Raw genomic sequence first — 16,354 nt, forward strand, 5'->3', positions numbered from 1 at the left:
ATCCCAACATTTTTTTAAAAAATCAATATTGAGTTTCATATACAGAATATTCTTTGGACCGGACTGTCCAGATTTCACAATTCATCCAAAAACATTGTTGTTTACTTTAAATTGCACTGACTGTTTACATTGTGCCTTTGTTGGGTCAACACTTTTCAGTAATCGAAGGAGTAGGGTCAATACCACTGTTGCTCATTAACAGAGCTCCGAATGAAACCTAGGCCCCTATCGCTCAACTGACTCATAGCATTGTGCAAAATGAAGAGGATATTGCCCTATATTTTACTAATTACTGTTCCAGCACTATTATCTGCTGATTACATAATAACAGAATCAGAGCATCATCAGGTATGCATTACTTATAGCACCAAATAGCTCAAATAACCTTTTTGAATTCATTGACTTGATGTTTAGATATTTTGTTTTTGTTTTGAGCAGAGTGATGATACAAACTATTTGTCAAACATTCTGAAACTACCAGGGAGAACACTAAAGGTATACATAGCTAATTTGTACATGTAAACTTATTTTGTTTCATTTAATGACTGAAAAGAAATTATTTCAATTAAGATGTGAAAGAATTAATTGTTGGTTATGCTTCACGTCTGAGCTTCTTAAATTCCAGTCATTGCCCCCATCAGTTGTGATTTGCAAGTTCCTCACAAGTCTAAAATTGATTTAGAACAATATATATCCCTAATGCAAATCAGTGTACCAATCCAGGTAACCTTTGCAAATGAAATCCTGAGTGAAAATAAACCAACGGCAATGAATCCTCATTGAACTCTCAGGTTTGATTTCAATCACTGTCTAGCTTCGAATTTGCTTTAACAACATGTGTGTCCTCAATGCATTGTGAGTCTTTGTTTTGCTTCCTTCTGGATTGACAACAGCTATTATTGCAGCCAGCAAATGCTGATAATCTTTGCACCAAAGGAATCATTATTATGGTATCATTCCTGATTGATAATATGGTATCACTATTATTTTGTATTCATATTTCTCAGTTTCAATTTAATTGTATTCCTTACGCTTCAATATTTGTTTGGTTTTGGTATAACTAATTCCAACCTCGGGCAACTGTCTGTGTGGAGTTTACACATTCTCGCTGTATCTGCATGGGTTTCCTCTGGGTACTCTGGTTTCGGCTCAATGACACAAAGTTGTGCGGGATAGGTGGATTGGCAATGCTAAATATACTATAGTGTCTAGGGTGGGAAATGTATGGCAAGGGTAAGGGGTGGGTCTGGGTAGGATGCTCTTTGGAGAGTCAATGTGGACTCAATGGGACAAATGGCCTGCTTCCACACTGTAGGGATTCTTTGATTCTATGAAATGTGTTTTATAATATCTTTTCATCCTTTTCTTGGTTGGAAACAGAAAAGAAGCACCAAGGAGTATGGCAAAAAGGTAGGTTTGATTTTTCTTATACTATTTATTTCAGTTACAATTTTTTGGGCACACACGGTACCTCAACTGTGTGACTTTCATACCAGAGTTGATTAAAAAGCATGGACCAAGTTTCTGTACTTATTATTAATGTTAAGTAATTAGACTATAGCTCCAAGTAGCATATAACGTTACTAACTAAAGCTATAAACTTTCCCTTTACACACATACACACACAGAAACATAACGAAAATATATTTTTATTCGAGGTAGAAAATCTAGAAAGTCAGTTTGGTGCTCTTTACTTCCCAGTTCTGATGTTGAGATAATCCTAACCCTAACCAGACCCTTTGTATTCAGCCGTCTTCCTCAGGAAGCTTCTATTGGTTTATATGAAATGCGGAGCGGCTAATTCACCTCGTAAATGTCCCTGATCTATCAATTCAAAGGTTATAGCTAATAGCAAGAAAGGTAATTGGTTTTCTTCAAGTTCAGACTTTTTATTTACTGCAGAGTAGAGGCAGCTTCTGCTGGGGGAACAACTGTGCACCCTTCTGTGTCTTTCTCTCTCTCAGTGTCTGTATCTTAGTAACTTGTTTCCAGCTTCAACCCGTTCAGTTAGCTGAGAACCAATCTTAACACGTGATTGTCCACAGTTTGCAGGATCTCACAGCCACAAATACAGCACCTAGAGTCCGTAATTGCTACCAAATTTCTTGCTGTGAAATTATGCAGCAATTCTGGTATATCCCTGTCTTGAAAAGATTAGCTTCACAATCTGCAATTTTTTTAAAGACACAAAAATAAACTGATGTGCTACTTATAAACTGGCAGTTGTTTTAAATGCATTGGGTGACTTCTTTCAATTCTGTTAAATTATCTTCTTTCTCTTAATAATAGTTTGATTTTGATTTGATGTTTTTAGGGCTATGATTCTGTAAAATACATTTCAGATTATATTATTAGTGTACTGTGAACATTATAGCAAAAATATTAATTGTTGGTTGACATTCTTGCATCTACAAGAGATGATGGGGAATGAAACCTCAGAACTTTAGTGAAATTAGATTAGATTGTCTGCTGCATTCCTTTTGATAATTAAAAATGCTGTCATGCAGCATGGAAACAGACCCTTCAGTCCAATTCTTCTGTGCTAACGAGACATCCCTATATGACCTAGTCCCAATTGCCAGCATTTGGCCCATGTTCTTCTAGACCCCTTCTATTCATCCATCCAGATGCTTTGTAAATGTTCTAATTGTACACACATCCGCCCCCTTCCTCTGGTAGCTTGTTCCACCCATGCACCACCCTCTGCATGAAATAGTTACCTCTCAGTTCCTTTTTAAATATTTGCCTTCTCACTTTAAACCCATGCCCTCCAGTTTTGGACTCCCATGCCAGAGGGAAAAGAAATTGGTGATTTGCTTTGTCTATGCCCCTCATGATTCATAGAGATTTACCTCTATAAAGTAACTCCTCAGCCTCCAATGCTCCAGGATAAAAAAAAGTCCCAGGCTATTTCAGCCTCTGTCTATAACTCAAACCTTTCAGTCCCAGCCACATCCTTATAAATCTTCTCTGCACCCTGTCAAGTTTAACAATGTATCCTACAGAATTCTGAAAGACAGAAGCTTCTGAAGCCACATGTCATCATGTTTGCAATCTCCTACCCACAACTGGGTCAGACCATTTGCATCAATCATTAGCTCGAGTTTCCCACATGTTGTGATTGATGTGGAGAACTTTCAAGTCTCTTCTGACTGCAACCTTGAAGTAGAGTTTAGGACAAACTTCTGACTTCTTGGTATAGTCTTCCTCTTCACATAGAACATCCTTGGAGATGTGACAATTTTCCATTGTGTGTGTGTGTGTGTGTGTCTGTGTGTGTCTGTGTGTGTGTCCTTGCCAGCGATGTTTTGCTTGATTAATATTACGTTATTGCATAAATTCCAGACAGGCAGTTTACTCTTATCACAGATGGCAACAAGTGATTTTTCAGTACAAGGATCTCCACCTCACCTCATTGCAGAGCAATGGAGTCAGTGTGGTTTGTAATCAGTCAGTCAGTCATGTGAGGTGTGTGGCCTCAAAGTCAGTAAGCGTAGAACCTAAATTATGTGCATATGTTATCTATCTTATAACACTGTAAGAAGGGTTGTTAATAAATATTAAAACAATCTCTTTTAATTAGACCTTAACATTTCTGCTATACATTACGTGGGCTACCATGCAGGGAGCATGAAAACCATGCTGGCAGTGAGGCTTGACCCAAAAAAGCACATCAACTAATGTTAACACATTGGCATATTTGTCCTAGAAAGAACTGTTTTATTGATATTTTATTTTATTACCAGGGAAGTAAGTTATTGACCCTTTATTCTTGGTAGCCATAAACCATCTCTGCTTTGCTTCTATATAGTGATGTATTGAAGATACAGGTCTTACGGTCCTATGAGTCAGTTTTTTTTTCATATCCAGCTTGTTAGTCTTATGGCACCAAAGTATGGACAAACACTTTTATCACAGCTATCCTGGTAGTACAGCTTACAGTGCTAATTTAAGACTAATTTTCTAATAATTTCAGTTTCTTTCATCAATCGCTTCTTCCTGAAAAATTATCCTTTAATTTCCTTCAGCCTGCGAGGGATCTTGCAATCTATAGTATGAAAATTGATTCCAAAGTTACTTCTCGATTTGCTCACAATGTTGTAATCAGCCGAGTGGTGAATCGAGCAAATAATTCAAGGGAAGCTTTTTTTGAAATGGATCTACCCAAAACAGCCTTCATTACCAACTTCAGCATGTGAGTATCAGCTACAGTGTGAAGCAAATTAGCACTAAAGAATTGTATCTTTGATTATTTTCTTGTGCAAACCTGTTAAATGTGGGGAGACTAGTTTGAAAATGTATTCAATGTTGGTTCCTTGTTGATGGTTTTAAAATGTATCCATTAAGGGGATAAACAGCACTAACACTAATCTAACATCTTGTTAAATTAAGAAAAACTCAAGCATAAGAAGGGGAAGCAGAAAAGGGCAAAAATCTATGTGGGTTCATTCTCTGTTTCCATGTAGCTTAGGGATCAATGGAACATTGCAAATATTGCACAATAAATCAAAAGTAGTTGATCTCTGTTGCACTGTGCAGTCTTGTTCCAGATTAAAATGTAACAAAACTGTTAAATGAGGAATACAGTTTTAAAACTGTATATTATACAGCAGTATAACCAGTGGAACCCAAGATCATAACATCACTGTAACGCCTAACATTCAGTTCTTTTGCTGCAGTTTTAGTACACTATATTCAGGATTGTTTGCCAGCTGAAATGAAAGAAATTTTTGTGTAATGGAAGAATAAAAACAAGGAATAAGAATAGGCCTACCAATCCATTGCTTCTCATTGATCATGTCCCATTTACACCATCACCAACTCTACTCTACTTCGGAGTTTATTTTCATCCAACCTTTCAAAAGAAAGAAGGCAGTTGGGGAGTTAAAACAGAGTATGTTAGTTATCTCCTTTGAACTTATCCCATTTTTGTCCCTTATGATCTTAACATGCAAGGCTCTTCAAGCAAATATGCCCACCTAAAGCAGGTAAAGGCTTCATTAAATTAATTACTGACGAAGAAGGTAACGTTTCTGAAAGAGTTAATGTTAGAGACTGCTTTAACCTCCACCCAAACTGAATGTAATTATGGAAAATGGTGAACTGTTAGAATCTTCCAAAGCGAGGACTAGGTCCTCAGGTCTCCTCATACCCATAGCAATTATTCTAACTTACAAGTGTATCTTGCACCTGACTTCCATCATGGAAGAAACTACTTCTTTATGAAGGCTATAACAACTTCCTGATCAGATACATTGTTAGTTTTCTTGTACCACTATAGTTCCAGTAGGCCTTTAGTCCTAAACAAGGAAAGAGGATTGTAGCAGCGTTCAAAGTCTGAGTAGGTAGCAACACAAGGCGTACAGACATGGTATTCAGCAATGCAGAAGGAATTCAGCTTAGCTGGATCATGCACAAGGTAACAACTGAATGGTGAGAATTCAATCTGGAGCAGTACTGGACATTTACTGCCTTAATGACTTTAACGCTTTAAGAACAGCTCATACAGATAGTCAGCAGCTAGAACCGCGGAACAGCCAAGCAGCCTGTAGAGAAACTCATGAAAAGATTAGAATCATAGAGTCACAGAGCTGTACAGCACGGAAACAGACCTTCAGTTCAACATGCCCATGCCAACCAGATATCCTAAATTGATGTCGTCCCATTTGCCAGCATTTGGCCTATGTCCCTCTAAACCCTTCCTATTCATGTACCGATCCAGATGCTTTTTTAAGTGATATAATTGTACCAGCTGCCACCACCTCCTCCAACAGTTCATTCCATACATGCACCACCCTCTGCATGAAAATGTTGCCCCTTAGGTCCCTTTTAACTCTTTTCCCTCTCATCTTAAGCCTATGCCATCTAGATAGGACACCCCTACTCTAGGGAAAAGACTTTGGCAATTCATCCTATCCATGTCCTTCACAATTCTCTAAAATTCTGTAAGCTCACCCCTCAGCTTCCGTTGCTCCAGGGAAAATAGCCCCAGCCTATTCAGCCTCTCCCTATATAGCTTAAACCCTCTAATCCTGGCAACATCCATGTAAATCTTTTCTGAACCGCTTTAAGTCTCACAAAATTAGGACAAATCAGGATTAAGTAAAGCTTTTTACTTCAGATGTGGTGAAACAAGCCTAGGAGCGAGTATGAACTAAAAGTTAGTCACACCTGTTAGGAACAGTACTGATTAGAAGTTCAGCAAGGAAGCAAACAGGCATCGAGCCCTATGAGGATGGTTCAAAATCCCTGCTGGGCAAAGTGGAGGAAATTTTAAATTAATTGTGCTGAATTGGTTGAGAGAGGTAGAAGTTAAAAATAAATGCTTACCACTCAATGAGCATTAAGTTGAAGCAAGCAGACATCATGAGTCATGGGTCTCTCTCTCTCAACCTTAGAAGGAATTGAAACCAGGGTTGTTGTGCTGGTGAATAACACAGAGCCAGAAATAAAGTGACAAATAGGCAATTTGACTGTCTAAACTGACTGACAAAGATGATAGTAGGAAGACTTTTGAGGCTGTGATTGCAATGGGAGATCTATAACTTAAACCAGAGTTTGGGTGGATTAAATTTATTAAGCCCAGAGACACCAAGTTATGTTTGGGAGATTCATGGAAAAGTACAGGCATTGTTTATAGGGCTGTGAAATATAGGAGAAATTGTCCATTTTGCCCATGAAAGCAGGAAACATCAACCTTGTCTGCAGAAGAGGGAACCTCAAATTTTGCTTATAGAAGGTGGGAACCATGCATTTTGACTACAGAAAGTGGGAAAGTCTATTTTAACTGAAAAAGCCGGGATAACTTCTTAATAGCTGTACAGAGACACACTATTGCCATGTTACAGCTTTTAGAAGTCTTTTTAAGACAAGGAGATCAGCCCAGAAATGCTATATTGAAGAAGTAAAAATTTACTTGGAAAATGGATAAAAGCAGTATTGAGAAACTGCAGAATTAGCATGCGAAAACAAAAGGCTGACTTAGAATGTACTACCATTTGCCAGTATTATGTTGGAAAATACTCTGATCACAAGTACAATGAGTTGGCACAGAACACACACTTTGAGCACCAGCAGCATTTCATGATTATACATGGCTTATTAATGTAACATTAGTTATTCCAAGTGTCCTTAGGAAAGTGGTCCTGGACAGAATATGTTGAAGTTATTTATGGATTTTCATGTCTACAACCAGGAGTCAGTCATTGTGACAGTGGCCACAGATCTGAGGAGAGTTTGAAGAGCATTGTGAGTTCTGAAACTGATAGGGATGGCAGGAATGTTTTACATTGCCATCAATACTGAAGAAAGCTCATGTGACAGAAGCCAACAGAGTTTGCAAGAACATGCAGAAAAAGAAAAATGAGCAGTGCGACTTTTGTGAGCTCCTTGATCAATCTTTCACAGAAATTGATAAGCTACTAGCACAATCTAGAGAACAAATTGTATGAGCAGTTTTAAATTTGCTACAAATGATGAAATGGCCCATGTTCAAGAAAATATTTCCATCTTTGTCTTGCAAGAAAGAATTGCCAATATTATTGACAGATCAAAATCAGTAGGAATCCTTAAAGAGCATGATTGAGTAAGTGAACATGTGGCATTCATAATTACAGGGGGCAACCTAAAAAGACTTGCAACCTAATCTGCAAGTTGAAGTAAAGCACAGAGAATTGTCAACAAATTGAGAATCAAGATTTGATTTTACAGATTGAAAATACAATGCACTCAACTCCATGAAAGCCAGCATTGAGGTGTAATGACTCATGCCCACAGATTCAGGACACAGTCAAGATAAAACTATGTGGCACAGAGATTCAGAATATCGCAAAAGAGAAAATATTTATTTCAACAGAGCAGCCACCTTCCATGAATGGCATTGATGAGTTTAAATGATTCCCACTAACCACCCCCGCCCCCCCCCCCCACCCCAGCCCCTGCCGCCGCACCCCCTGCCCCCAGATAATGTTATGAGGCAAGTTCCACTGCAAACAAAATCAAAGAAATTAAGAATCTTCCAGATAAGACAATGGACCAACCGTCTAGTTTAACATAAATGTCAAACTCAGTGAAGGACATTCAAGGTGTAAAAGGTCCTCCATTAACAGAAACTTTACAGACCGTGCAGAATCAACAGCAGAATCAAAACCAACAATCCTCAAGTCAAAAAGCTACCAATATTCCGAGTCCAAAAAGGATGTCTTCTAGAAGAATTGCAAAACGGCCAGACTTCCTGAATTTGGGAAGCACTGGGGCAAAATTGGTTAGTGGCAAATATAACCATGTGCATGAATGTATAAATGTTAACTACAAGAAAAATGTTGGAGTGAGATGTTATCTAAGGTAATGATCCTGAAAGGATTCATATTGGAGTCTATATCAAGGGCCATCCATCTGTTGGTGTCACATTAGTTTAGGTGGGGGAGGGCAAAAGCGCCGAGGATCTTGCACAGTGAAGACCCATACCCTGGGTCTCCTCATTGCATGTTGTGATGGTTTCATTTTCCCTACTTTTTGTGGTCTACAGTTTGAAGGATTGCGGAACTACCTAGACTTTTTTTAATGGATCAATGAAGAATCACACTGGAACTTCTTTTGAATAGACGTTTCTTGGGAACCATCTGGTTCCAGACAGTTTCTGGTCCTGTTTAACTAAACTCACTTCAGGCAAAATACCTGATGTTATTTGGCTGTTCTATTTGAATAGTGCTTTGCATTCTTGGAGTTGGTTTTGAATTTCAGTTTTGGAAACCAGGAAGAAGGAAGGCACATTTCTGAAGAAGGGTCTCGACCCAAAACGTCAGCTTTCCTGCTCCTCTGATGCTGCTTGGCCTGCTGTGTTCATCCAGCTCTACAGCTTGTTATCTAAGAAGGAAGGAACTGTTTGGCTTGAGACATCTATTTCTAAAGTATCTTTGTGGTGAATCTAGTGTTAAATCTGATTGTCCTCTTAAAGAATAACTGGAAGACCTCTTGATACTATGTTTCCTGAACATGTTATGTCTGACACAGATATCTGCCTATGTTAGCGACACTAGTTTCCACATGCCAGAATGCTAGACTGACAGCCATCTGAACATGCTGCACCTATCTTTCTTTTCTTCAAGAACTGAAGTTATTGACCAAAGTGAATCTCTGCACAGAGAGATTATTTTGTTCTTATGTTCCATGTGTAAATGAATGTGTGTTTGTACGTGTGTGTTTTGGGTTGTTTAGAGGTGTAAATATTAATATTTACATATTACGACTTATGTATGTTAAGCAATGCTGTGACTTGCTAAAATATTTTTACTTTAAAAAGAATTGTGCTTATTGATGGAAACTGGTTGATGAATGTTTATATTCTATGTCTAATATAGTTGAAGCATGTTATTGCCAAATTGGGAATGGGTAGAACAATCAAATTTTAGATTTCCAAATTAATCTTCCACGACATATAGGAGAAAATAAATTGCTCAATACTGATGCAATTCAAGCTTGGTTCAAAGTTATGGAGTTGATTTCCAAATGCACAACCCATGTGTTATTAATTGACTGGGCACAGTCCATGTTGGTTGGAGTTGAACTCTTTATTACACTGGACAGAAGCCAAACTTCCACTTGGAATTCCTGGAAATATGTAAAATACTCCAATCCCCTGAATTCAATGTGCTTGGAGCATTTAGTTCAGAGTCAAAAAACTACTGGACTATTTACAAGATATTTCAAAAAATGGTATAAATTGCAGATAATAAACAGCTTGAGATGAACTACAAATGGGTGGCTCATAAACCATCAAACCCCTTTTACTACATTCTAATTATTTTTGCATTTCTACTTAATTCCATTTATTTCAGAATTCAGAACTAGCACCTGATAATTTTTTGGAATCTGGAAAAAAACATCTGATTCTATTCAGATCAATCTGGAATATATCCTTCTTCCTATATTTCCATTTTTTCTGGAGTTTTGCAACTTATGTAGACTATTTTTGCTGTAAATTCCATGTTCCTGAGATTGTCTCTCTATGGTTCTGAGTTACATCTGCTTTATTCCTTCTGTATCCCAACCTTATCTCGGTCCCTGCCTTAAGAATTCTCCATTCCAGTGTTTGACATTCTTTTCCTCGTCTCTTTTTTATCGAGAAAGAGTGGTCCTTATCACTGTTTCTAAGGCAATCATTTACTCATTTTTTTGCATCCACATCCATCCAATGTCCACCGCATATTTTGAAAGTCAGCCTGCAATCTGTACAATTCTGTGTTTAAATATTGTACAGACTTGAATGCATATTAAAAATGTGTGTATCTTTATTTTAAGAGATTTGGTTTAAATCTGTTCATTTTGCTTCTTGTAGCAAAGATAGAAAAGCGTTTCAAGATGCTTATGTTAAGATGAATTGAATATATTAATGAAAGTTATGCCAAATAGCTCCCTCTGTCCCCTGTCCCTAGCTTTCCAGTCAAAACACGCATATACATTAATCAATATAGGTTCTGACAATTAAAGATATCTCAAACATGATGTAATAATGATAAATCTTATGTGTTTTACAAGAAGATTTTTTTTAACCAAGAAAGAACATTTGGAAGACTAGTGAAGGATATACAAAATAAAATTAATGAGTCAGCATCCTGTTGTATCTGTTTGTCTTTCTCTCTCCGTAGGACTCTAGATGGAGTGACTTATGTGGGAGCTGTAAAAGAGAAAGAAGTTGCTCAGCAACAGTACCAACAAGCCGTTTCACGCGGACGGACTGCAGGACTTGTAAAGTGGGAGTAATTTTATATCACTTCAATGAAAATTTCAATTCTTCAATAGTTTATTTCCTTTACTATCTGACAAGTGAAAGACAATAATAACAGCAAAGAAATGAGCCTAAATGCATGATACTCTCGTAATCAATGCTCCTGAACCCATACACAAAAGATAAACCATTGTCCACTTGTCATCATCACCTCTTGTGAAGCCAGTTTTCAACCCGCCCGGCTAATGTTGTCTTATGCTAGCTCATCTTTTTCAAAATTTGCCAGTGTGATACAGTGATTCTACTGATCTGAGCACCCAAAAGGAAAACTAGGGGAGATGGGGTTACTCTGTGACCGTTTCAGTTCCTGCTCACTCCCTGCATCTAGGAATTCCCTGCTAGTAACGGAACATCACAGAAGTACTAATTTATATTATGTACACTGAATAGTTCCTATCCAATCTAAACATGTAGCTTGAGCAAACCTAATTGTCAAAGTGAGCTGTGAACCATACTGCATTCTATATTAGCCCGTTTCTGATAAAGGGGAAAACTTATATAGTAAGCACTCATACAGTCACACATTCAGTGAGTTAGTGACAGCACATCCTGCTCTCCAATGCATAACTTTCCGGCATGCAAGAAACAAGGGGGTGATAGAAAAACTTCATGAGATGAGAAAAATAATTTCTGAAGTAGGTCCCAACCTGAATCATCAACTTCTCTGCTTCTCTGATGCTGCCTGGCCTGCTGTGTTCCTCCATCTCCACACTGTGTTATCTCTGACTCCAGCATCTGCAGTTCTTGCTATCCCTGAGAAAAATAATTTGTCCATTTTGTCGGTAGCACAAAAATGCGCAAAACAAATAATTAATTCATGCTGTAGTTCAAGTTCAAATCCTCCATTGAGATACTTCAAGTGACTAACTGGTACCTCAATATGTAATTCTTATAATGGATCCAATTAGTATAATTGAGCTCAGATACTGTACAGATCAAAGGAGTAACCACGTAGTTCTGATCTACTTGAGAATTCATATATTATTACCATAAATTGAGATTAAAGTAATGCTTGAAATGATTTTCTTCTTTACATCTGAGTTAATTCTATCAATTAACATTTTGTGTTATTATCTGATTATTTCATTGCTATTAGTTGAGCCTGTTTGTATGCAAATTGGCTGTCATATTCCATTTATTATAACAGTGACCACAATCAAAAGTAATTTAGTTGCTGAGACACACTTTAAAACATTCTGAAGTTGTTGAAGGCATTATTTAACAAACAACCATTCTTTATGCAATGCTTGTCATTCTCACGTAGACCTCACAATGGGGCAGCAAATTAATGAGAACTTGCTCCTTACAATATCCTACCATCTTACATGTACAAGACTTTAACTGCAGCTTTTTGTCTTCTGATATATGAAGAGCATCTGGCAGAAAAATGGAGAAGTTTAAAGTGTCAGTAAATATTGGACCAACCAAAAAAGTCACATTTGAACTAACATATGAAGAATTATTAAAACGTAACCTGGGGAAATATGAGATGAACATCAGAGTAAAACCCCAGCAGCTTGTCGAACAGTTCCAGGTACATTTCAACTACTGGTTACTAATTACTAACATATTTTAGATGCGGCTATCCTGATTTTCCAAGTTGAAAGCTAAACATTCTTGCATTTTGATGTGCTGTTTCCAGATTGATGTACACATCTTTGAACCACAAGGCATTTCCTTTCTGAATGTTAATGCAAAGTTCCTAAAAAAGAATCTGACTTCAATTGTGAAAAAAACACTTACTGCAACAAGAGTAAGTGGTTTTGTACTTTTTTGTTGTTTAAGATAAGCTTTAACAAAATAATAACTGTAAAAATTAACATTGAGTCACTGCTTCATTCAGGGCCATATTTCTTTCAAACCGACTCTTGAGCAACAGCACAGATGTCCTGATTGTGATGAGACTATTCTGGATGGAGACTTCATCATAGTGTATGATGTCAATAGAGACCTGTCTGCTGGTAGTGTTCAGGTAAATGAGCATTATATTTAAAGTGGAAGTTTCGTAGGATTCTTTATTCTGTTTATTTTATTTTATATTATATTTTATACTTTTTAGATTGTAAATGGATATTTTGTACATCATTTTGCACCTGCGAATTTATCGAGGATCCCTAAAAACGTTATTTTCGTGATAGACCACAGTGGATCTATGAGGGGGACAAAAATGCATCAGGTAAGAAAAGTTTCTGGTGCAGGAGAGAAAATGAAAATTTCTTTGTTTCTCAGTCTCTTTCCTGCCCTGATGTTTGTGTGTCAAAGAGTCAACAAGCATTCCACACAGTCACCAACCTGGAAAAGAAGAAAAACAGCTTCATTTTGATAACATTGTCCACAATCTCAGGTTTGTTAAAAAGTACTCTGCAACCATTGAAGTTTTGAAGCATTGTTGTTTAAACATTGATTTTGGAGGTCCTTGATCACAGTTACTAATTGGGCAGTTGACCATTTGTCAAGAATTTTCAGATAGTTTATTGAGTGTGATAAGACACAACAAGTTCAGATATGATGCATTACTTAATTAAACAAAAAGCGGGAAATTATTGATCCATGACAGATGTGAATGCTTGTCTAATCCTGAAGCCATTCTGTAGAAGAAAGAAGAGGAGCTGCAGATCCCAAAGGTTTTGGAATGGTGGAATGTTTGTCCCTGATGTTTTGTAATCCATGGTCGGTGGTAACAGTCCTTGTTCTTCCCTCTGAGCAAATTAAGGAAACACCTAGATGTCAGTTATCCTTATTTTGGGGACTGGCGATCTACACTGTGTCAATCACAATCTGAACCCTCTTGACCAATGACCACTGGGCAGTTATACATGACCTCAGCATGACTTTTGCCCCTTTTCCCACCTCAGTTTAAAGTTTAGTGGTTATTCCTTGTCAGACAAAAATAGCTTATTCCCCCAAACACCAAATTGACAATAAGAAAGCATAGACTTGATGAATATTTGATGTCAGTTCAATGGAACATCATGACCTTGGTGATTTTTATGACCTTTTCTTTGTTTTCATAAGTTAGAGATTTGTTTTATGTCTGCAGAAGGTTTGTCAGTACTGTTAAATCAGGTATCATGCTGCAGAGGAAATACTAATTATGGAACATGAAAGGAATTCAGTTTTAAAGGGGGCCTCAATTTCCAACAGCATGATGACACAAACAGTAAGATGATAATAACCAGGTAATCTCCTTCTTTTCTTTGAAGGAGTGCCATGGGAGATGTTGCATCTGCCTGAGGGAGACAGATGAAACTTTGCTTTAACATTCCATACCAAGATGGTACTCTGTCAGTACAGCACTGAAGTATCAAAGCAGAATTTTGTGCTTCACTCTCCTCTTATGGAGAGGCAAATGTGTTAATACTGAGCCAGATGGCGCCATGTGATGTTAACTTGATCAATAGGAAACACATGGTCATGGTCCAGAGAAAGGTATCCCTCTGATTTTTTCCCTCCTTTTGTTGTGCTGCACCTTCATCCAGCGCCTCAACAGAGCAGCTGATGGACATGGGTTGAGTCATGGTGGTTCGTGGTACCACTTCAGCAGTGACGAAATATTATCCTGTGAAGCATATCATCAGTGATCAATTAATGCCAGAAACACTGATTATTCTAGTCCAGTATTTGAGATTTCACTGAATCAAAGTGCATAGATGCATCTTCAATTTGGATCAACAAATAATATTCACTTTAACTGAGCGAAGGCCACAATAAAAATGTAAGCAGATTATTAGATTAAATCCACACTAGAATATGTTGAAAGTGTACATTCTTAACATTGTTAATGTTGCAATATTTGATTTATAAACTTACTTCACTTCAAATTATTTCATCATAATTCTTAGTCAGTTCAGCTGTGATTTGTGGCAGCCATCTTCATGGGATAGCAACATGGCATCAAAGCCTGTTACATACAACAGTTGATGTTACTGATAAAGTTGATGCCCTAAAGTTAAGTTTTCAAATTTATGTTTTGTCCCCTCCAGACAAATGAAGCTCTTGTAAAAATTTTAGATGATATTGACTCAAAGGATCATTTTGCAATTATTATCTTTGATCATTCATTTACCACATGGAAGAATGCGATTTTTCAAGCGACTCCAAAACACGTGACTGAAGCTAAAAGATTTGTGAACAATATTTCAGCCAGAGGAGGTAAAGAATATTGTTTACCCCAATATAAGCTGAGATTTTGATGTACAAAACTCTTCAAAACTCATTAACAGAGGACATAAAAACAGGGAGTACTAATTCTTCAAAGAGAATCCCTAACTTTTCTCTTCAAGGTCAGAAATCACATGACACCAGATTATAGTTCAACATGTTTATTTGAAAACACAAGCTTTCGGAGCCTTACTGCTTCTTCAGGCGTTAGTGAAAGAGAATTTGACTCTTAATTAATTCTATTTTAAAATGTCAATGTATCACAAGGGACTGAAACAAAAATAAACTTTAATCCTACATTTTACAACCTAAGGATGTACAAGGCACTTTTCAGCCAAATATTTTTGTAGAGTTTCTAGTCATTAGTATTATGCCAGTAAACGCAGAATGCGAGTTGCCCACAGCAAGATCCCACAATCAGCGATGAGATTAATAGTCAGTCACAAGTTTCTGGTCTTATTGCTTGAAGGACAAATGTTGAGCACTACATACGGGGGCTGTGAAGCTGCTACATGCAGCAAAACAGGGACATTGTGCTTCAGTTTAGTTTCCATCTGAAAGGTGACACTTCTGCCAATGAAAAAGTACTGCACTGAAATATCACCCAAATCTATGCATTCAAGTTCTTGTGTAGGACTTGAACATTCTAACTGAACTAAGGTTACTACTATTAAAGATAATGGGAACTGCAGATGCTGGAGAATTCCAAGATAATAAAATGTGAGGCTGGATGAACACAGCAGGCCAAGCAGCATCTCAGGAGCACAAAAGCTTTTGTGCTCCTGAGATGCTGCTTGGCCTGCTGTGTTCATCCAGCCTCACATTTTATTACTACTATTAAGCCAGGCTGACAATATATTGGGATAACAAGGTGTAGAGCTGGATGAACACAGCAGGCCAAGCAGCATCAAAGGAGCAGTAAAGCTGATGTTTCGGGTTTGCTGTGTTCATTCAGCTCTAAACCTTGTTATCTCAGATTTTCCAGCATTGGCAGTTCCTACAATCTCTGACAATATATTGGAATGTCTTGTCCATGCTTTTTAAAAAGAAACACCATTACTTCAAAACATGTTAATGCAGCATCTTCATTAAACACGTAATAAGGGAACCAAGTATCCAGTATTTTGCATAGCTTTCACTTCTTCATTCTGCAGTGGAAATTTGCAGTAGCTTCAAGTGGTGTATTTTGGAATGTTTTCTACCCCAGGATCTGCCTTTTCCAATCCATCAAAACCTCCAGTGCTGCACCAAAGAGTTTGATTGCTTGTTCTGGTACTTGGGCTGCCTCTAGCAAAATGGGTTTTTAGCTAATTCATTCTGTGCTGATGAACAATAGCAGGGTGACACAACCAGATTGAGTGAAAGTAGGAACTGCCGATGCTGGAGTCTGAGCTAACAAGGTGGAGA

General features: G+C 37.6%; 1 protein-coding gene across 7 annotated transcripts in view; it reads left to right on the forward strand.

Annotated features, from left to right (window-relative positions):
* The first annotated feature begins 205 nt into the window (after positions 1-205).
* The window catches only part of LOC125460349 (inter-alpha-trypsin inhibitor heavy chain H3-like), an 84,992-nt gene continuing 68,843 nt past the window's right edge, over positions 206-16,354 (forward strand). For 4 of the 7 annotated variants that reach the window (XM_059649811.1, XM_048547745.2, XM_059649813.1 and 1 more), the window contains exons 1-10: positions 209-348; positions 439-495; positions 1,381-1,410; positions 4,029-4,195; positions 10,647-10,751; positions 12,158-12,320; positions 12,429-12,539; positions 12,630-12,758; positions 12,846-12,962; positions 14,770-14,938. In XM_059649811.1, coding sequence (XP_059505794.1) covers positions 259-348; positions 439-495; positions 1,381-1,410; positions 4,029-4,195; positions 10,647-10,751; positions 12,158-12,320; positions 12,429-12,539; positions 12,630-12,758; positions 12,846-12,962; positions 14,770-14,938 — 1,138 coding nt within the window. In that variant the 5' untranslated portion in view covers positions 209-258. Of the gene's footprint in view, positions 349-438; positions 496-1,380; positions 1,411-4,028; positions 4,196-10,646; positions 10,752-12,157; positions 12,321-12,428; positions 12,540-12,629; positions 12,759-12,845; positions 12,963-14,769; positions 14,939-16,354 lie in introns of all 7 variants that reach the window. The other 3 variants (XM_059649812.1, XM_059649814.1, XM_048547750.2) reach the window with 3 other exon arrangements.

This window comes from Stegostoma tigrinum, chromosome 11, assembly GCF_030684315.1.
Source record: "Stegostoma tigrinum isolate sSteTig4 chromosome 11, sSteTig4.hap1, whole genome shotgun sequence".
Lineage (NCBI taxonomy): Eukaryota > Metazoa > Chordata > Chondrichthyes > Orectolobiformes > Stegostomatidae > Stegostoma > Stegostoma tigrinum.